This window comes from Anser anser (genome assembly GCF_964211835.1).
Source record: "Anser anser genome assembly, chromosome: Z".
In the NCBI taxonomy this organism is placed as follows: domain Eukaryota; kingdom Metazoa; phylum Chordata; class Aves; order Anseriformes; family Anatidae; genus Anser; species Anser anser.
The window spans coordinates 73,841,492-73,864,011 of record NC_139723.1 but is presented as its reverse complement, the minus strand read 5'-3'; the positions used below and the strand labels follow the sequence as shown (position 1 = coordinate 73,864,011).

The following is a 22,520-nucleotide window of genomic DNA, read 5'->3' as shown; positions in this document are numbered from 1 at the left end:
ATTGCCTCATTTCTGTTATTCTTCAAAATGCAAAGGTCATTTAAGTTAGGGCTGCTTTTAGTAAAATCTCAGGGAACCAAACACAAAGCTTTGAGAGAGAAAAGACCATTTAATAAACTTAACATCTTTTCAGCTCCACAACTTACTTCAAGTAAGATCTACAATTAGCATTTCCACTTACATGAGGTTATACGCAATATATTGTACTGATTATCTTTTTATCCTGGAACTTGACATTTTTATTTCTAAGACAAACATGTACATCAGTTTACCTGGACTCCTCAAAGCTCCCAAATATTTTGATACAGGCAGAAAAGCTGGCTCTCTCAATGAGAAAATCCACAGGGTTTGTCACGTTAGTAGCCTGTTCTCTTTGCTAAGAGGAGTTCTGCTTCTCAGAGAGGGTTTGCATAAGAATGTTGCTTGTGGTTTTTATTATCATGATCAGTAGAAAAAAGCTGCTCTCCGCAGGATATTAGGCAAAAAGCAGTGGAGGAAAAGGGAACTAAAATTTGTTCAGACTGCTTGGGTGCTGCCATCAGCAATATTCACTATGTGATATTTAAAAGCAAAGTGAGATCCCGTACTGCGTTTACCCCATATTGCAGAGTCCTGTGAAGCTATATTGGTGCATACAAGCTTGAATCTTTACTGAATAATATTTAAGAAAACGTGTGGTAATTACAAGCTTAAAGACAGTGGACCTCTTGGGTCATCAAGTCTAGTCCCCTGCTGCCAGCAAGGATCACTACATCCATTCCCACTCATCAACTAAAGATGTCAGCTAACATGTTTGTTTGCTCCCAACTTTGCCAGTAGGTTCTGGCATTCTCCTGGCCAGTGTTTTAAAGCATTTGTTTTATAGAGATTTTTTTTTTTTTCAAAATTATGATCTATTATGATTTTACTCTTTTGCCCCTCAGTTTATTACACAAATCAAAGTATGACATAGGATAGGGAAATTAATATTGAGAAAATAAGCTTCACAAGAAACCCTAAATGTGGAGGTAAATCCAAACCACAAAGGCAGAACCCTCTGCTAAATAGAGCTCAGCAAACTTGCTGGAGCTCTGCATGGTGATCAGATTGCATTAGAACAATTTTGTGACTGAGCTTCATTAAAAGTTGTTTGGCTCTTCCTCATTGTTTATCACTTCCCCTTCTGCACATCCTTATTTATTTATTTATTTATTTATTTATTTATTTATTTAGTTAGTTAGTTAGTTAGTTAGTTAGTTGTCTCAGAGAAGCATTGGAGGTACTTAATACTTCTAGATTAATTTTACAAACACTTCTATTTTAGCTAGTTTGAAAGCCTGTTAGTGTTGGATGGAACTTATCTGAGATAAAAATACTATTACGTTTCATATTTGTCACTTTCCAGTGATAATTTTGTTGTTGTTACATCAGGCAACATCTTTTTCTTAGTGGGAGATATGCAATTCTGAGCCGTTCATGAGTTCTTTATGCTATTCATTCTGTTGTACACAATTTGATTTATAAAATCATATTTATTTTTGAAAATAAACATTCATTGCCAGTGGTTAATCATTTATCATTAATCTTAAGGCAGATTGTGACTGCTGTTGTTCTAGTTGGCAGTTTGCACAACTGTATTACAGTGTTAAATGTAGCAATATAGACCTTTTTTCACTGGTAAACAACACTGCAAGATTTGGCTCACTGTATCAGCACTAGGCAAATCATACTGTGATCAAAGAATGAGCTCTTCTTTGCAACTCTGAGTGCTAGACAGTTCCTTGTCATCTTCCCTTTCATCCAGTGCACAGAAAATAAATACTTCTCTAACTGATAGAATGCTGCTGAGGAAATAAATTGCAACAAACACAATAAAAATATCAGTTTAGGCTGTGAAATTGCTCTGAAAGTTGTCCATGTGCAATATCTGCATTTTATGCTTCATTTCACACTTGGAGATGCAACAGGTTCCTAGATCGTCCCTCTTTTTTTTTTTCCACATAGTTCTGTGGAGGATGTTTGTGAGTAGTTTGAGGGAAATAGTTGTTTTTAGCAGATGAAAGACTCTGAAGGAATTAATATTTTAAGGAACAGGACCTTCAAACCTGAAAGCACATTATAGCTATTTTGCTTTTTTTCTATTATTTCACCCCAAACCAAAAAGCAGTAGCAGCAGAAACAGCAGCAATAACAGCATCACAAAATTATATTTAAGACAAACATATCAATAATAACAATGCCTTCCGTATATAAGCATGCCATTCCAGACTCTGTGTTGACCAAAACTGGCATCTAAATCCCAGCATAACAATGGCAATGGTAGTAGTATTCTCATGTGCAAAATTTATTACTGCAGTCATACTTTTTTTTTTTTTTTTTTTAACAGAGCATTTACACAGCTCTAGTTTCCACATACCTTTGGGAAAAGTGGATGCTTAAACATTAAATTTGTCCAAAATAGATGAAAAAAAAAAAAAAAAAGGAAAAAAAATACTTCACTGACTTGTTCTGCTGTAAATGCTAGTTCAGCTTTTTAAGGTAACTTTTATGTACTGATGTTGTCCTGTAATCTGAAATGGCTGGAGAGTCAGGCACTACTATCTGAACAGCCTAGGTTTCCAGTTCAGTGCTTACAAAAAATATAGTCATGATCTTGTTACCTCTGTGGCTGCAAACCATAGTGGTGAAATGACACTGAGAAAAAGCAAGCAAATAAACAAACAAAAACAAACAAACAAAAACCCACAAACTTTTTTCTTTCCACGTTGTTTCAACACAGTTCATTTCACTGATCTTAGTCTACTACGTGATCCCAAAACAGGTGTGACAACATAACAGAAATGATGGTGAATGAAGATGGGAGATGAAGAATACAGAAATGATTTGCTTTATGAGGTAATCTTTAAAATATGCCTAAAAAAAAGCACATAGGAGATCACCTTTGGAACCCTACAAAAATATCATTAAAGCAAGTTGGCAATCCCCTTTCTAAATCAGAATATTGTTGTTCCATCTGTAATATACAGTACATATACGTGGAGTGCTTGAGAAAGTGAAAGTCAATTTTAAGAGTTTTTCACTGAAGCCTCTATTTCTATCTCCTGACCACTCTCAGGGGGTCTTTTGCCTCCTAGTGGCAGACCAGGAGCAGCAGAAGAAATGATTTTCTGCTGAAAATCTGCTTACACATCCCTGTACTCAGAGGATTAGCCTATCTGGTTTCATGCCACTCCTGAGGGATAATATTTCAAGTATTTAAATGTTGTTAAAGGACAAGACAAGAAGTTAATATGCCTGCTTAACACTGCTGTGCCAATCCTGGGAGTCTGGAATTCTGGGAAAAAAGTGTCATTCAGATGTCATCCACGACAGGTAGCCATGGCAGTGATTTGTTACAGTGATCCTTTGGGAAGTACCTGAAATTCAGTAGAAACTTGACATTCCTGAACACTGACAGGAGCTTCTGCATTCATTGCATTTCTTGTAGAAGCAGTCTACGTTATCTTTGTATCTGCAGACAGGGCCAGACTTCCTGAAACATGTGCTGTTCCATTTCCCTGAGGTTGCCATTTGAAAGTGGGTTTAATATTTCTGACAGAGGTTTGGTGTGGTCAGGAGTGAAGTAACAGCATTGTCTCATGTCTAAAATGTACTGTCATGTATACAGGAAGAGCTGGGCTTCCCAGATATTATTTGTGGACAGCTGACAGACAGGATTCCCCAAAAGCTCCTCAAGTTGATGCTGTGGCTCTTTTAAACTGCCATAATTCAAACCTTAGAATCTTATAGCTGTTGAATTTTATTATAATATTTATGTTTGTCCAAACCAGGAGTACGGAAATCTGTTTCCGCCATTTAGATCTCCTTATACTAAAAGAAGGTAGATCTGAAGAGCGAAGAAAGAAGGCAAAAGATGATGTCAGAATCTAGGGTGGTTATACTTTGTAAATGATGTATTTCTGTCATCGAGGAAAGACCAGTGTACTCCAACATCACAGTCACATGCATGCCTTGTGGAAGAAAAGTTAAGCTCCTGGTTTTCTGCTTGGTTGTAAGCACTGGTGCTGCTGATGCAAAGCACCTTCAGATAAAAAAGTAAATAAAAATAAAATAAAAAAATCTTTCATTTGAATAGTCTTTTTTTTTTTTTTTTTAAGTTTTTAGTTTGACCATAGCAGTGCTCTGTTGGCTCACATCCTAAACAATCCTATTTTGAAGGCAAACCTTTCATTTGGATGCAAAATTCATCTCCAGGTAAACTGGAAGGAAATCCTGGGCTTTCACTAGACAGTTCAGAAAAACTTTTGAAAGCACACGGCTCGCTGAGGCAGGCAGCAGCCACGACATGCTCAGATGAACTATTGCCCCTGGCCCCCCTTACTCCACCACTTGTGCCTCGCTGAAGGCCACAGCTGACTACCATTGGCAGCTTGACTGGATGGTTTAATGAGCTAAATTGCAGGTAATATATTTTTGCTGCGATAGCTGAATTTGCAGTTGCCAACTTCTGGCTAGAAGGAAGAGGTCCCAGCCACAGGCCTGCTGGCTATTTTGGTAAGGTAGGCAAGGTGAGAAGCTGCTAGAAGCAGTGGATGAGGGGAAGGTGGTAGAAACCAGGATAAGAGGGAGGACAGATGAGCATGGTAGGGCTACAAGGAGCTGGGTGGGGGCAGTTTATGTGGGGAGAAGAGCTCTGGAAGCTGGTGAGGCTGGGTAACCTTCTGCCTTCCCACATGATGCTGTGCTCCGTCAGTCCCCCTGTGCCTCATGAAGGTGGCCTGGCCCTGCCCCACCATCGGATCGTGGGGCCCTGCCTTGCTCCATCCTCCCTGCCAGGGCTGAGCATGTCAGGGAGGGCCCCAGGACTGGCTGGAGCAAGCACACATGCCTGGAGTGTGGGGCAGCCATCTTAATAGTTGCTGTGACAGCAGTGTCCTAATAGTGAGAGAGAGGAATGAAATGGGGAAAGGGGAGACAGGGTGAGAAGTGACGGAGGAAACAGTGTTCTCAAGGAAGAAGTTACTTCAGTTCCCTACCCTTACCATATACCCGTATTCAGGTGGGGAATTACCTGCTGGCTTGGCTTCCCCCTCAGCATCCCCCCTAGCTGCTGATACCAGGACGAGGAAGAAGTGGAAAAGCAAGAGGAACAGCCAGCTTTAGCAATAGACCCCTGACTTCCCTTTCTCCTCCATGTGTTCTTCCCCTCTTCTGTCTGGGAAGAAAACAAATGTGCAAGAACATGCAAATCCCTTGCCAGCAGTTGTGCAAAGGCTGTGGGAGGGGAATGTCTCTGGACTCCCCATGATTTCACACACAAACTTAACACCCTCCTTTCCTACCCCCTCACAGAGTCACAGAATGGCTGAGATCGGAAGGGATCTCTGAAGATCATCTAGTCCAACCCACTTGTCGAGCAGGATCTCCTAGAGAACATTGTGCAGGATGGCATCCAGGCAGGCTTTGAATATATCCAGAGAAGGAGACTCCACAACCTCTCTGGGCAACCTGTTGCAGTGCTCTGTCACCCTCACAGTAGAGAAGTGCCCTCTCATATTCAGCTGGAACATCGTGTGCTTTCAGTTTGTGCCCATTGCCTCTCATCCACTCACTGGGCACAACTGAAAAGAGACCAGCTCCATCCTCTCCACACCCTCCCCTCAGATATTATACACATTAACGAGGTCTTCCCTCAATCTTCTCTTCTCCAGGCTAAACAGGCCCAGCTCTCTCAGCCTGTCCTCGTACAACAGGTGCTCCAGTCCTCTCATCATCTTAGTAGTCCTCCTCTGGACTCGCTCCAGTGGTTCTATGTCCCTCTTCTACTGGGGAGCCCAGAATTGGACACAATACTCCAGGTGGGACCTCACCAGGGCTGAGTAGAGGGGGGGAGAATCACCTCCCTTGAGCTGCTGACAACGCTCTTCCGAATGCAGCCCCGGATACCGCTGGCCTTCTTGGCCACAAGGGCACATTGCTGGCACATGGTCAGCCTGCTGTCCACCAGGACTCCCAGGTCTCTCTCTGCAGAGCTGCTCTCCAGCAGGTCAGCCCCCAACCTGTACTGGTACTTGTGGTTATTCGTCCCTAGGTGCAGGACCCTACACTTGCCCTTGTTGAAGTTCATGAGGTTCCTCTTGATCCTACCCTCCAGGCTGTCGAGGTCCCTCTGAATGGCAGCACAGTCCTCTGGGGTATCAGCCACTCCTTCCAGCTTTGTGTCATCAGCAAACTTGCTGAGGGTGCACTTTGCTCCATCATCCAGATTGTTGATGAATAATTTGAACAACACTGGACCCTGTACTGACTCCTAGGGGACACTGCTAGCTACAGGCCTCCAGCTAGACTCTGCACCACTGAGCAAAACCCTCTGAGCTCTGCCATTCAACCAATTATCAATCCACCTCACTGCTCATCAAGGCTGCAGTTCCTGAGCTTGTCTATGAGGATCTTATGGGAGACAGTGTCAAAAGCCTTGCTGAAGTCAAGGCAGACCACATCCACTGCTCTCCCCTCATCTACCCAACTAGTCATCTCATCATAGAAAGCTATTAAATAGGTTAAGCATCATTTCCCCTCGCATGTTAAACCCCTGACAGCTCTTCAAGTCTCATCTGCTTTTAGTGTAGAGAAGCAAATAGAACCCCACGATTCCTAAAAAGCGTCTTGGCTCCAGGCAAAGTCTTGGTTTCACTGCTTTCCCTTCTGGGCACAAAGGACTCACAGCTGGTGTCTGTGCCTCTTCAGGTATCACCTATCTCAGTTACCATGATCTTTCGCTGGGAAGAGGGTAGCAAAGGGCCTTTACCCTTCAAAATCTCCTCATTAAATATCTGAAGAAAACTGTAGAAAGATTTGTGAATTCAGCAATATAGGCTTTGTTAGTGTCATTTGATTTCTTATGAACAGATGCTTTCTTTTTAATTGAATTAAAAACTGCACTATCAAAACTACATTTGGTAGATAATGTCTGAGCCATATCAGTGGTGGGCAGGCTGCTTTTGCTTTAGAAAAGATGTTTATTTTAACAAACAAACAAACAAACCCATCAAAAGCAGACTTTCTTGATCAATTTTGGTAAGGCAAGCGATCTATGACAAAAATGTATTTTAATGAAGTGCAATTGACATTGTTCTACACTTCAGATGCTCTCAAGTAAGTACCTATAACAAGTATGTCTGAATTTGAAACATGTGGAATAAAGAAAATGAAGGCTCAAGTTAAATTCTCAGTTGTCATGACTCTTTCACCATTCTGCCTTTGCACCCCTTCATGAGGCTTCTGTGATAATTAGTATTATTTAGTAAAACTGCAACAATTAACAATTTTAGAGTCTGTTCTCATGGTCTTGGATTTTAACTTTTTAATATATGCTGTATTACAAGTATTTTAATGTTCTAAAATAGGAAGGGGGAAAGGTCAGGTTAAAAAACTTGGTGCTTTACAGTTTAACCTTAATTATATATTAGGAATGTTATTTATATTGCAATGAAACCTTCTTGGCTTATGTTGTAAAGTCACTTTACCCAGACAGTCACATGGGTAAAAAGTGTGCATTTTTGCCTGTGTATTGTTAACAGGTTTCAGGAAACAGATAGTTACTTTCTCATGCAAGTCCTGTTGATTCACTGAAGACTATGATACAGAAGGAAAAACTTATTATTTTCAGGCTGGAGCTCTTTTGCTTCTGCTCATGTGGCAAGAATAACACAAGGAAAGTCCAACAAGGAGATGCACTGCAGAGCTCAGCAAACACCATGTTCACCTACGTAAGGTACCATGTAACACCAATCTCTGATATTGTTATGTAATATCTTTTTCTAGCATTAATGTAGTACTTTGCAGTGGGGACCATTTACAAACACTTCTGTTACATCTTTAATCTTTTATGACAAGCTTCTCAGCAGTTGAGAAATGGACACAAGAATTAATTTTAGCTGGAACTAATTTTACAACTTCAAGCACGGTAGATTAAGCATGAGATATTTTGTCTACCTCTTAGGAAGGACTGAGAAGCTTCTGGAAAAAAATATTTCTGATTCTAGTGGCTCCAGCTGATTTGCAAAGGCCAGAAATGGAAAAGTACTACATACTTTCAAGGATTTTATCCCCAGTAGCATTTAATGACTTTTTTATAGAGACTCTGCTTTTGAAGTTCAGAAGCAGTTGGTAAAATATGTTGTGTTCTATGAGCACTACATGAATTACTTCAAAATGAGACATAGTAGTGACTCAGCTTTGCTTGCAGTTGTTGCTGTACAGATGTTACCTCATCCACACCTGAACTGCAGATAACGTGCCTCCATATAAGTAATTATTGTGCTGATTGCATGGCTGGTCAGAGACTTCACACGGGCAGTTTCCACACAGCAGGTAATCAGCTATAACTTGCTGGGCTGTGCAGCTAGATTACCAATTAGCTGTTTCTCAGCTCATTTCATGATCTCAGTGCAGAGATTGAGTGCTAGCTGAGAGTGCAGGATCTAGGCTAAAGCACAGTGAAATGGGACTTGGCAACTGAATGCATGTAAGGTTCTTTTTTGTAGAGCTAAAAATGTGTTATAAGAAGGTAGAGAATACACTGGAATCCCTGCCTATGTACAGCATAAAGTAGGAAGATGACTGTAGAATCAGGGTCTGGGTTATGAAAGGGAAGATATATGATAAAAGAGTGAGGGAAGAAAACACTTCATGCTCAGGTACTGCCACTGGGCAAATGGAGTTTTAGAATCCCTTACATAGGCCTTGCATGCTTGCTTTCTTGCTGAAGACCCTTTATACATACAGGGCATCATTCATCCGTTTGCCACTCATCCTATGCATAATTCTGCAACTTCTGTAAGTCAACAGTTTAACAACTTCAGTGGAAAATTCACAAAAGAAAAAACGAGCCTGTGCTGCCATGGTGTTCAGTCACCTTGGCTAGCTATACCTTCCGAGAAAGCAACACTTTCTCAGTGTTGATGAGGGGCATGGGACACCACACAATTACACCTTAAAACAGTGTAACCAAAGAGCTAGGATGCTGTGTAATGATGTCTACTGTTTTTCACCACAGTTTGTAACGGTGAAGTTCCAATGGGGGAAGCAGTTCCCCACCCTTAGCCCACAGGTTTGATACTATAGAAATTTAAGACTGTTATATATCACATGATCACTGAAAAAATGCAGATTGAAAATATGCAAGGAAAGAGAAGAAAAGAGAAGGAGAGAAAAAGAACAAAGAACTGTGGCATGGGAGCAGAAGTGCTTTTCAGTCTAGATTATTTCACTGCTTGAGGTTACAGAACAACACGTTTATACTAACAATAAAAAGAGACAGAGGATTAGAATAACTGCATGAGAGGAGTGACTGGGCAAGGAGTCCCTAAACCAGCGTTGGAGTGGAAGAGAAGGAGGGTTGGAACATACTCTTTGAATATAGCTTCAGGACAGCTGTGTTGGTAGAGAGGAACAAAGAAAATACATATAGAAAGTAATTTCTGTGCCTCACATGGGCAGAATCCTTCTTGTTCCCCTCACATCTCCCAGCTGCAATGTCTACCATACAAGCCTTTTGTACATTTTGATACTTTTCTTCCTGGACCATCTGCCCAGGCACAGGACTGGTCAAACCTTAGAATTCTTTTCACATAAGTGTGAATTTCGTAGTATGACCGACACATTTTCAAGGATTGAAAAAAAATCCTTGAAAAAGCTTGGCAGAGTGGCTGACACACCAGAGGCCTGTGCAGCCATTCAGAAAGACCTGGACAGGCTGGAGAGCTGGGTGGAGAGGAGCCCCATGAGGTTCAACGAGGGCAACTGCAGGGTCCTGAATCTGGGGAGGACCAACCCCAGACACCAGTACAGGCTGGGGGCTGACCTGTTGGAGAGCAGATCTGTGGAGAGGGACCTGGGGATCAAGGTGGACAGCAGGCTGACCATGTGCCAGCAATGTGCCCTTGTGGCCAAGAAGGCCAGTGGGATCCTAGCCTGCACCAGGAGGAGTGTGGACAACAGGTCAAGAGAGATGATCCTCCCCCTCTACTAAGCCCTGGTGAGGCCACACCTGGAGTATTGTGTGTGGTGCTGGGCTCCCCAGTACAAGAGGGACATAGAACTTTCCGAGAGGGTCCAGTGCAGAGCCACGAAGATGATTAAGGGATTGGAGCATCTGTCTCGTGATGAAAGACTAAGCAAGCTGGGCCTGTTTAGCCTAGAGAAGAGGAGATTGAGAGGGGATCTTATCAACCTCTACAAATACCTGAGGGGACAATGTAAAGAGGATGGGGACAAACTTTTCTCAGTGGTGGCCAGTGATAAGGCAAGGGGTAATGGGTATAAATTGAATCACTGGAGGCTTCATCACCATTTGAGAGGTAACTTCTTTATGGTTCAGGTGGCAGACCACTGGAAAAGGCTGCCCATAGAGGTTGTGGATTCTGCTTTGGAGATATCTAAAACCTGCCTGGATGCCATCCTGTGTAATACGCTCTAGGTGACTCTGTTTGAGCAGAAGGGTTGGACTAGATGATCTCTGGAGGTCCCTTCTAACCTCAACTATTCTGTGATTCTGTGATTGTCAAACATAAAATCACATATCTGGAAAAATGTTCAATCTGAAATGTTGAAGTTTAATTAAAAATAAAAACATTCCTTTATATGACTTCTCAGGTTAGTACAGTTCCTGACATCAGTATGATGTGGCCTAAAAAACAACAACAAAGCGTATCTTCCCACAGAATAAACACTTCAAAACACAAAATAACTTCAGAAATGTTCCCATGGGAGTTCTAATCAAAGACAATAAAGATTAAAAATGAAAACCCAGTTAAATAGCTTTAAAAAGGATGTTTCAACAAAATTTTCCTAAGCACTTCTTCTTAGGATTTACTTAATACCTAACACCCTTTCTGTGGCCCAATCCTTTGGGCTTTCAAAACGTTTTTCTTTTGACTACCAATGAATTCTGATCCTTGCAAATGACAACAGGCTGGTCACAAGGCTGCTGGCTTCAAAGTGCATGTCCACCTGTGAGATAAACCCACAAAAGAAATGGAAAATGAGGTTAAATAAAAGTGCATTCTTCTGTTCCTCTGGCAAAGCACAGCAGAAAACTAAGACCCGTTTTCCATCTGCTGGAAGAATCTCTTTGGCTTAGTCAACTTATGTAGAGAGTGTACACAAACCCCATATTCTGAAGCCAGCTGGTACATTCACAGTTTATTCTTTAAAAAAAAAGAATTCTTCTTCCTTCCTGTACTACCCTTCTGCCTTTTTCCAAGATTTCCCTTTCTACAAACCTTGCTCAGTCCCTTTTTATCCTATTGCTGGCATGTGCTAACTAGGAAACTGGAGAGATGAGTGGGCAATGTGTCCCCTCTTCCATCATATGCCTGTCCTACAGTCAGATAGATTTCATCTTTCTGTAGTCAGACAGAAGTGAACACTACTTCACAGAGAACTTTCTCTCTACAATTTTGTTGCTGTTGTTGTTGTGTTTTCCTTTTTTAAAATTCTTTTTCTTCTCTTTCTGTGGAGTCATTTCTTGGCACATGCACAATGGTGACCTCTAATGGAGGAACCACTCCCATTATGAATCATAGCCTCACAGAATAATTTCAGTAGGGAGGGACCTCCGGAAGTCATCTTATCCAACTTTCTGCTCAGAGCAGGGCCAATACTTTCCTGATTGCTCAGAGCAGTCTCCAATTGGGTTTTGACTACCTGCAAGGATGGAGATGCTGCAGTCCTAGGCTATCTGTCCCATTATTTGGTTTCCCTCACCAGGGTGTGTGTGTGTGTGTGTGTACAGCTGGGTTTTCCCTTTTTGCAGCTTGTTTCGAAAGCCCCTTGTTTCCATTGCCATTTCCATTTAATCATGAAAGTGTAGCTTACCGTGTCTATTATTTGCAGGCACTGGAATCTGGAAATGAGAAGGGGAAACCTAATTCGGCAGGGTCTATTTTAGTTTTACTATCTCTTCACAGTGGCTACAGGCCATGACAGATAAGGAGGCTGCACATACCAGCCTTTCTGCTCCAAGGACTAAAAAAGTGTATGGGGAAATGTGCACTGCCATTTGTTGTTGAGCAGTGGCTAGACTGATGAAAGCTAAGGCTAGTCAGCTGGGCATCCATTTAAGGATGAGCTGTTGTGAAGTTCCTTGACTGCACAGGATACATATGTTGTGGAGGATAGAACGGCTACTGGCTGTGGTGGGGAAAAGAGAGAAAAAAAAAGCAAAAAGAAGAAAGCACCAGTGTTGGACTAAGGTAGGTCAGTTCATTCTTGAAGGCTAGTACATAAATTTTAGCCCTGTCAGCTGCTCTCAGAGGCTAAGTGAAACAGATTTGACAGAAAACTCATGATGTGTAAGGAATATATTCAGGTCAATGGAAACCTAGTTGTAGAGTAATGAATGAATTAGAGACAGAGGTCCAAAAAGGTCTAAGTGGGGCCAGCTGTAAAGACAGAACAACTGTGGGATAAACTGCAGGGCCTGTAAACACTTGAAAAGATGAAAAAGATTCAAAAAGGATTGGGAAAATAGCTGAAAAAATTACTGAGAGATGGAACGGATCAATGGTTGTAGCAAAATTACTGTTTTGCGAGGCTTTGAACAGGGGACACAATTTCCAAACATTTTTCTTCTCCTTCCTCCAATGAGAATAAGAATACCACTCTGCCTATGACTTGTCCACAGAATCAAAATGCAGACACTCTCAAAAGATTAGAGAAGGGCTCTAATATTGTAGTGGTTGTGACACTTCTTCAAAATTTTATTACACAAGCGTTAGAGATGTGTCAGCAGAAATAGAAGGAACATCCAGCCATATCTGTGAATCCAAATTGCATAAAAATTCTCTGATCCTCATTCAATTTTGTGAAAATGTAAGCCCCTCAAGAACAGTTTCAATATATATTTTGGCAAAATCTATGGCTTGAGTTTGGAAAAGGAGTGTCCCATTTTTAAGAACATATAATAAATAGTTACTATGAACTTTCACAGCTTTCAGTGATGACATGAAAAGCAGGGGGCCGTTGTTCACAACTTCAATACAATAACATGGGTGATGCTTTTGTTTTCTTCATATCTATTCTGTTGTTTTTGTTGTTTGTTTAATATTGATTTTCTGTGTATTCCAGCTTTTGGATTAAGGGATGCTGCTGAAGCCAGATGCTATTTTTGTTCATTTCACATTATTTCTATTAAGAACCCTAAACTCTGATGGACAATAATAATAATAATAATAATAATAATAATAATAATAATAATAATAATAATAATTGATTTGTTGGATTTTCTTAATTAAAATAAGAATAGTCTGCATGTTCACTTTGTAAGAAAAAACAGCTAAAAAAATGTCTTTTTATTAAAATGGACCTACAAATATCCTCGGGGTCTTAATCCCAGGCTGCTGATGCAAATATGGATGACTTACTGATAAATATTTAAACATATTAAAACAATTCACTTACAACTTCAAGAAATAAAAAAGTGCACATATTCCTCTGTGTCTTAACCTATCAGGAGACATTCACAATGTAGTTACATGAGAAATGTGTAGGGTAAATGACTACTGAAAGTTCTCATATAAATATAAATATTCTGTTTTCAAAAGGAAGAGGATAGATATTAGGGAAATGTTGCTAATTACCGTCTTTGAGTTAGAGCATAGAGAAAGGGAGTAGCTGTAATAAACGGTGACCAAATATGATTTCAAGAAAAGGTGTCAAGATGTGTAAGCTTTTTCTTGAAAACAAAATGTTTTTATTTTTTCAGCTCCTCTTTCCTTTAAAAGCACCTTTGGTGTTTTAAAAAAGCTGATTTTGTTTGGCAGCACTGGGAGCATTGCATTAACTTGTACATCTTACTGTTAGTCTAGGAGAAGCAGACACATAAAATACAATGCTTTTCATGTTATAACTTGGGTGACAAAGGGAAAGATTGGGATCATTTTGTACCTTAGAGTGAGGTAATTAAATGTGGTATGTTCTGTCTCTGCTTCACATTTGTTTATGAATATTTTTTATTGTTTTCTCATCTAGATACCTAACTCATTCATTCCACTTCTGTTAAGTAGGCCAAGCTGATTTTAGTGTGGATGGGCTGATCACAAACATATCTACATGTAGCTAGTTCTGGTTTGCCAGTGTTTTTCTTTAATGATATCATGGGTCTTTCATGTTTGCAGCAAGACATTTTGGGATAACAGGGATGCCAGAGCTTGAGATGTTCTGAGTGCAGTTTGGCCCTCTGTAACAATATAGAGGCATCATTGGGCATTATGTCTGCACAGAGTTTTGCTGTCTTAGAATATACTCTAGACAATCCACTACTTTTCCACTGCTTGACTAGCTTTATCATTACATTTTTTTCCTTGGTGTCTTATACAGTGAGCTAGAAAGAATTTTTGGATTTATTTGAAACAGATGTTCATTTGTATTTCAAATAATTTTGAAAGTATCTGAAAGATCTAGAAAAAAAATATATTTTTTTCTCTCAGTCTTTGTTTCTCTTTGCTTCTTGTGCTTCACTTGAGCTTGACAGACAGAGAAGTGTGCCTGGCTCACTAAGACAATAGCATTCTGAATGTTTTCTTTTTCTTAGTCCTGGAAGTTGTGGGGTTTTTTTTGTTGTTTGTTTTGTTTTGTTTTTGTTTTTTACACAAAGCAGTTTCAAAATCTGCTGTGTTAAGCAAGGCATAACTTGAGTTGCTGGACTTCTGCAGCTATCTGAAGTCCAGTGGCCTCTCTGGTCTTTGCAGAAAGGTAGAGGTCACTTTGCACAGAATTCCTTGCAAGACTGGTCCTTCAGAGTGTGGTTAGGTCTTCAGCTTGTCAGAGAAGCCACTTTTGTGTATTCTGGTACAGAATCATCAGGACTCCATCAAGACACAAAAGTTGGACATAAAATATAGCACTAGAAGACAGAGATTCTTTTTTTTTTTCCTGGTGAAAATAATGATATTAAAATGTATTGGCCTGATATCCCTCATCTCTCTCTCTCTCTCTCTCTTTTTTTTTTTTTAATCCTATTATAGAGGAAATTTTGAGGCACCTCAATTATTGGAAAAATGTCCTTTCCTTTTAAAAATGATCAGCTGTTCTTTAATTTCATTTACCTGTAGGTAGTGGTCAAAAAATAAACCCCAATGTAAGAGAAACCCACAGCTCTCCTGAGAGTGCCCTAAGCACCAGATAGAAGGTTAATAATGGTTGGTGAGAGAAGTTTCCACCTCTTTTGATGACAGTGATTGGTTTGCATGAAATATGTGAGGATTCTTTGGTTCAGAGAAGGAGAAAGTGTAAAGTGTGTCTATAGACTAGTAATTACAACACTTACTTAGATCTAGTTTCCATGCACTGCTCCAAACACTTATCTATCTATCTATCTATCTATCTATCTATCTATCTATCTATGACAAACCAAAGGTAACTCTTTCCCTCTTGTCTATTTTGGTCACAGAGCAATTGAACTGCTGGTGATGCAGCAGTCCCTTCCAAATGGGCCTGATAATCTGATGAGATAGAGAAGAATACATAATTTATAAATACATTGAAATGAGTCACAAGCAATCTTAAATGGGGGAATCTGCATGACCAAAACTTTCTTGTCAAAATCTGAGACATATTCAAAGATAGGCAGGTTTTGAGCCTATCAAGTGCAGATTTGTGGACACTGCATATTTGTCTCTAACTTTGTCTTAGCCTTTTAGAATGAACACACAAAGTTTGAGGGCCTGAAGTTTCACATGATCTACCTTATATTGACATTTCCTTTCCTTGCCTTTATTTCTTTTCTTGTGAACTAGACAATGCTTGTAAGGTGTTTAAACCTCTTATAAAACTCTGAACTCCTCCTTGATGAAAGAACATCAAGATAACATCTTGTCAAACATACCTGCCTCATTCCTAAAAAGGCTAACCAAAAAAATAGGTCTCCATAATCTTTTCATCAAAGCTTCCAATGACAAAGCTTTTACAGTCTGATCAAGCATTCTGTTCTCATACTTCTCTATCCTCAAACTTTTTTTTTTTCCTAATATTTAAGCTGAAAAATTAGCAGATTCCTTTATCTGTGAAACTATACCATCACCTTCTTTCTCCCCTTGATTTCAAATAAGAGCATGGCAAAATAGAAGGACTTCAATTTGAACAACCTTAGCCTTTGCTGAAATTATGTTAGCTCTTCAGTGGTACAGCTCTACTGAAAGCATGATGTGTTTGTGCACCTTTCACTGTTAACTAAAGCAACTCAACTCTGGGACCTTGAAACATTTTCAGAAGTATGCCAAGAAATAAAGTCACATTGTGGAAGGGTATTCATTTTTCTGAAGGTAAAGTTTAAGAGGAATTGTTAGTATAACTGTTTGGAAATCCCTCAGGGTTTTCCCTCTAGGTAGTATGATGGTCTGGAAAAGAAACAAAGCCATAATTATGTGAAACCTGAAACCTCTATAAAAAGAGCATCTTCTACCTCGTATATCAATGAAAAAATGAACAAAGAGTTATTTGGAGGAAAAAATAGGTTTAAAAGAAGTCAGGATATCACACACTGTAGATTTCTGAATGGATGTGGTCTGAATCTATGTGGTCTGTGGAATTAATTCTGTTTCATATTTCAGTAGTTCTATGTACTTCATTAATCGACTCTAATGGTACTGTGCTTGTTCATTCCATTCATGCCAGATTCTGTATTTTTCTGCATGTGCCTTGGGGACAAGATCACTTTTTCTAGATCGTAATATTTATTTTTATTTTTTAATAACCATACTCATGAATTACATGCTTCGTGTTGCCCAGAGAAGTCGTGCATGCCCCATCCCTGGAGATGTTCAAGACCAGGCTGGATGAGACCCTGGGCAGCTGATCTAGTGTGTGGCATCCCTGTCCATGATAAAGTAGGTAATCCTAGCAAGCATCTCAGGAAACAAACATCCCTAGCTTTGACATACCCCTTAATGTATTTCTTTGTCCTCTGCTAGGTCACTTTATAGGCCTGATTCACGTCTAAGGATAAGTGCTTATTCCATTTTTTGTTGTACATACTCTTTCAAACAAATAAAGAAATCCCAGGGGGCACTTTTCCTTCATTTAGGATATAACCACTTATAAATAAGAAGAAGCGTGTTTTTTTTTTTTTTCCCCCTGACTATCCATTAAAACAGACCACTTGATTAAGTGGCCGTTTGTTCTGTGTGACAAATGTTTGCTCTCAAAGGGATAATGTATTTTGACTGTCTTGGAAGCAGATGAAATTGTCCCCAAGACAAATGCAACAGAAATACAGCACTGACCCATTAATTAGTCATTTCAAGGCAAATTATAGTACAATAGTTGTTTTCCAAGAATTGCCAGTATGGAGATTTTTTTTTGTTAAAGGTCATATATATGGTGAATGACAGAAACTGTCACAATTTAACTGTGAAGTTAGTAACGTTGCTGAGGCAATGTGAATGCCTTCCAAATTGGGCTACTTGGAAAATGTGGGTTTAGGTTTGCATTTGTACTTCAGATCTTGTTACGAGATACTAAGAGGAGTTGGGGATTTCTGTACAGTAAACTTGAAATGACCTTCCTTTCTGTGCCACACCTCACTTATTAACTGCTGTTCTAGCTCCATGTGGATGTTATGACTAAATGGATCCCAGTAGTTCTCTTTGCTTTTATGGATTACTTTTAACAAGAATTCTTTGTTAACAAACAGTAAATCCAAATAGATTAACCAATTTCCTTAGTTAGCCATATTTGTATTAGTGGATTTATCTGAATTCTCATATCTCAAAAGTTCTTTTGCTTCTGACACTGAATCTATGAATTTCCAGTTGCACTGCAGGAAGAAAGGCATGTTAAATGCTATTGCTCTAGCTTAGAAATCAATGCTAGTCTTAGCTTTAAGTCAAAGGAAAATGTGACCTTTTCCGTTTGCATTCATCAGCTCCAAACTCACATGAAGCAATACCTACCACCAGCTGTTAGGGTAGTTCTATGATTTTTTCATGCGGTATTATGTATATGTGTTTTGTTTTAAACTTGGCTCTGTTGTGACGGTCAGAAATGAAATACTGAACTCTGGGTTTTTATCCTATGGATCTTGGGATTCTGTGGCACCTCACTCTCCTCCTTCCATCTCTTCCTATATGTGGTAAAAACAGAGCCAGCCAGATTGTGCCAATTTAATTTCATTGGTTATTTTGTAGGGATAAATTTGTCTTGTCAACCACTCTGACATCAGCCTTGGGTAAAACTGTCAGAAAACATCTTTTCCTTCATTACTCCACACTCTACTTTCTTCAATAGCTTGTTTTTCTTTCTTCTTGTTTGTTTACTTTTTTTTTTTTTGTCTGACTTATATTGCTATACTATTAATTTCCACACCTGCGGTATCAATAATGTGATTTACTTTCTTGGTGAGGCTGTTGGGATGCCTGTGATGCAGAGATGAAAACACCCCTTTCCCCATAGTGCTATATAATTTTAATTTTGTTAGGTAAATACAAGAAGAGTCTGAATTCATAGGTTAGTTTGAATTGTCAATCATATTTGAAAACAACTTGGAGCTTTAGAGAGATTTACAGAAAAAAGTGGCACTGTTAATTGTTGCTTATTTTCAAACTTCTTTTGGCAACAGCAGAAGCCCTGCATCCAACATATTTGCATATGTGCATACTCTTTCTAAACAAACCCTCCTGTGAAAGCAGCTAGACAACTGAGTCATGCCAGTAAAGCAACTTTATGTTTGCCTCACAATTTTTAATGCAGGATTTTACAAGTGCAAAGGCTTCATGTATATTTGGCCCTCCTGAATTGGTAACTCAGGTTAAAGAATGTCTGCAACAACAGGAATTCAGCATGCCACAGCACAGTGAGATGCTAATTTGCTATAACTGTTGTGCCTATTTAGATCCCTTTTACACATGCGTAAATCCAGAGTAAGTCAAGTGACTTGAATTTTTTTTGTAAACAAGTATAGTATTTTTCTCTTTATCAGTTGATCCTACACATTACAACATTACAACAGAACATTACAAAAGAAATTAATAGAATAAGAATTATCAGTTTTGTTTTTTAAATATCAAAAGGTCATTTAAACAATTCAAAGCCATTTTTTTCAGATTCAGGGAGAAATCAATCACTGTATAAAACAGAAAAAAACTCAGCTAAAACCCTCCAAATTTTGCAAAGCACTGTTAAATGTAAACTGTATTCTGTATTCAATCCTATTTCACATTGTCATTTTATATGAGTTTCTTGTAATGGACATTAGACATTTTTCCCCATGAGGATACTAAATTCTGTAGCTTGGATTCCTATCTATATTTCATAATGTACCTTTTCTCTCTTGGAACAAGATTGGCATATTCAAATAAGAAACACCTCTTTATTACCACTACTTTCAGGAAAAGGTTGCTTTATTTGGGCATATATACAATGACAAAAGTATACAAGCTACTCCAGGAGTCTTGAACTATTTCTTCAGGAAAAGACAGTCTGAAAGGCTATTCAGATTACACAATTTTTACCATCTATCTGAAAAATCATTTGCCTCAAACTTTTTGACTCAGTTTGTTAGTAAAATAGTTTCAAAAAACAGCTGCATATATTTAGGTTTGGAATTTTTTAGAATGTTTCTTTTGATGGAAAAAAAAATCTAAAGATTAGTAAAAAATACAACTATGCTACAAGTTTACAGACAAAAGCACAAATCTTGTTTGTTTGTTTGTTTTTCGTTTCAAAGGACTTCTGAATTAAACTAGGGTAGTGCAGTGGCTTCCTAGAAATGTAGTTAAGGGTCTTTACTCATTCCCATTTCTTGCTTGGTGTCTTATTGACACCTGGCTGCAGAATTCCCCTAGATACACAAATAAATTTGTCCGCTTAGCCTTGAAAGAAGCTGTTGCCTCTTCCTTAATCTTGAATTTCAGAATCAGTAAGACATACACAAACCAGTTCACATGGTGAAGAAGCTGAAAAAACTAAAAAGTCTCTTCATGCCCTCAAAAGTAGGAAGTCAGCTACAAGGAACTGAATTGAAAATTATTAGAAATATGTTTAGAGCTTTACTGTTACATCCACTGCAGTTTTAATAATGAATCTTACATATCCATGTAGTAAAAATAAAATTAATAGAGCTCTGTACTTACCATAGTTTTTGCCTCTCTGTCTCATACAAGTCTGCTAAAGAGTATGTACTGTACTGGAGAGAGTCAAAAATGTTCTTTGTCCTTCACTGTGCACTTCCTTTTTTGAAAGTGTATGTGGTCTATCCAGCCTTCACAGGAAAAGATATCAGCAAAATCCTTGTTTTGCATATTATCAGAGACCTAACAGAAATTTTAACAGCATTTGTTTGGGATACACTGCAGCACTGTGAAGGACAAATGACAGTGAAGGAGCATTCATTCATTTTATGACCTCCAAGATTATAATGAAAAACATGTATATGCTGATGAGAAAAATATATAGTTATGTTTTCACTAATCTTTTGCAGAATTAAAAAAGCAAATATATTTAGTTTTTTGTCTTTCATACTCAAGGTACCCAAGTTTTCATGTATTTGAACTTCATAACCTACCTCATATACCCCTTCTTCTGGCTCAGATTTGCACAGACGTTTAAAATCTGAAGCCATTTTCTTCCTCTAATAAGATGACCTGTATTTCTGTCCACTAACTTCTGGCTAATCATGTCTTCATAGCTCATAGTATCAGAAAAATAGGTTGTTCTGGTCCAGCAGGTTATTAAAGCCCTGCACCGCCAGACCTCCTATGCACAAAAAGTTATGGAAGAAATGGGATAAACCTCACTGGTGTGGGTGTAACAAAGGAAGCTAAAAGAGAGGTTCTTCAGCAAGATGACTGAAAAGACATGAAGGATGGAAGGAAGGAGAGGTGTGAAGCACATGCTAAATGCAGGGGAAAGTGAGTACTCTGATATACTTCCGGTGAAGTCCAACTGCTAAATAAAAAAGCAGGTAAGTTTTCAATAAGCAACCTTTGTATGAAGCAATGAGGGACAAATGAAAACAACAGTAATGTAACAGAAAATACTGTATCTGTATCACAACCAAGATTTAAACTCTATTCTGTGATGAAACGAAGATTTCCTCATAATCTTGGTAACAGAGCACTGAAATGATTGCTGCATTGCCGCAGTCACAAAACATTGGTTTCCAATTAAACTTTTAGTGCAATATATCTGTAGACCTATAATAGCAAATACCACTACAGGTACTTATAGAGGCAATTAACATACTTACAATTTATTTTCTAGAAAACAGAAAATTACTGTGGCAGCTACAAGCTTGTGTCTTTGAGCACAATATTATGCACCTTTGAGAAGGGATTTGAAAAGACAAATTGAAAAAGAAAATATTACCTTTGCACTCGGGAACATTCACTAAGTGTATTTCCATTTCTGTGGTTGAGTAGGAACTGTTTATGGTGACCGAAACCAATGAAAAACCTTTTTTTTTGGTCTACATTTGTAGCAGAGGGTGTGATTCACTTTCTTTGGTTACCATTTCAGTATAGTTTCACTTTTCAACTCTCTCCTACTGTAGGGACCCGGGGAACAGTCCTCTCCATTGTTTTCTTTTGTGATGTTTGGGTTTTGGTAGTAAAAGTCTTCAGGGCCACCTGTAGTTGGCAGCAGGAAGGGAACGAAGGTTCCAGGAGACTCCTCCAGACCTGGACTGCATGTATGTAACAGACTTACCTCCTTGATATGTGGTTGCTACTATTCCTGTGTTTCCAAACCACTCAGCCCTCTTATCCCTTAGTTCTCAGTATTTTAAAATAATCTGTTTTCTTGTATCTTGCATCCCTGTGTATCTTCTTAAGCCTAGTAGAACAGCTGAATTCACACTAATGCCTTTCTGCAACCAGGACACTAATTTTCTTTTGTTTACTCAGCTGCTTTTTTTTTTTTTTTCCATGAGACTTCCGGAACTTTGTATCTTTGAGAACTATCCTTCCTTTCCCAACCTAATTAAATTTTCTTAGTTGTCTACCAATTTAAAAACTCACTCAGGATACTGATAGGTAGTACAATTGCCTCACCCTTGTCTCTTTCATGAGTTTTGCTAAAAATATAGGTGGCATTATACCAACTCTTCTACCTCTTTGTAACGTAGCTCTGATTTCATAAAAAAATCTTTAACACACTGACATGTACAAGATACAATATCAAGCACTTCAGCAAATACTATAATAACTCTAGTAAAGGTGCATGTCTTTAAACATACCTGTGATGCAGGGTGTGAATTAGATGTAAGATGTGGGAGTGGAAATAAATCCAAAAGGGCATTCTAGTCAAGATCGAAGTCTCTCTCAGGTTCTTTGCTGACAGTATACTATCAAATGGCTGATGTTATATACATTATTCTGATATTCATGCCGAACTTGAATTCTTGAAAATCAGTTTGAAAACATTCACCCCAAAGAATTGTTGAAAATAAGACAAAGGGGGACTATTATGCTATTGACTAACAAACATAAATGGTAGATGATTCATGTTCTAATGACAGCAGGAGACAAAAAAAAAAAAAAAAA

At 38.9% G+C, this 22,520-nt stretch overlaps 1 protein-coding gene and 1 long non-coding RNA gene across 6 annotated transcripts in view; one reads left to right on the top strand and one right to left on the bottom strand.

The window, feature by feature from the left end:
• The window catches only part of FYB1 (FYN binding protein 1), a 70,289-nt gene extending 47,871 nt beyond the window's left edge, over positions 1-22,418 (bottom strand). For 4 of the 5 annotated variants that reach the window (XM_083818431.1, XM_083818432.1, XM_083818434.1 and 1 more), the window contains exon 1: positions 20,112-22,418. In XM_083818431.1, coding sequence (XP_083674557.1) covers positions 20,112-20,114 — 3 coding nt within the window. In that variant the 5' untranslated portion in view covers positions 20,115-22,418. Of the gene's footprint in view, positions 1-272; positions 440-20,111 lie in introns of those variants that run through there. The other variant, XM_083818433.1, reaches the window with a different exon arrangement.
• LOC310890041 overlaps positions 11,780-22,520 on the top strand; it is a 22,498-nt gene continuing 11,757 nt past the window's right edge. The window contains exon 1 of the long non-coding RNA XR_014576977.1: positions 11,780-12,236. This is a non-coding gene — a long non-coding RNA (uncharacterized lncRNA). The remainder of the gene's footprint in view (positions 12,237-22,520) is intronic.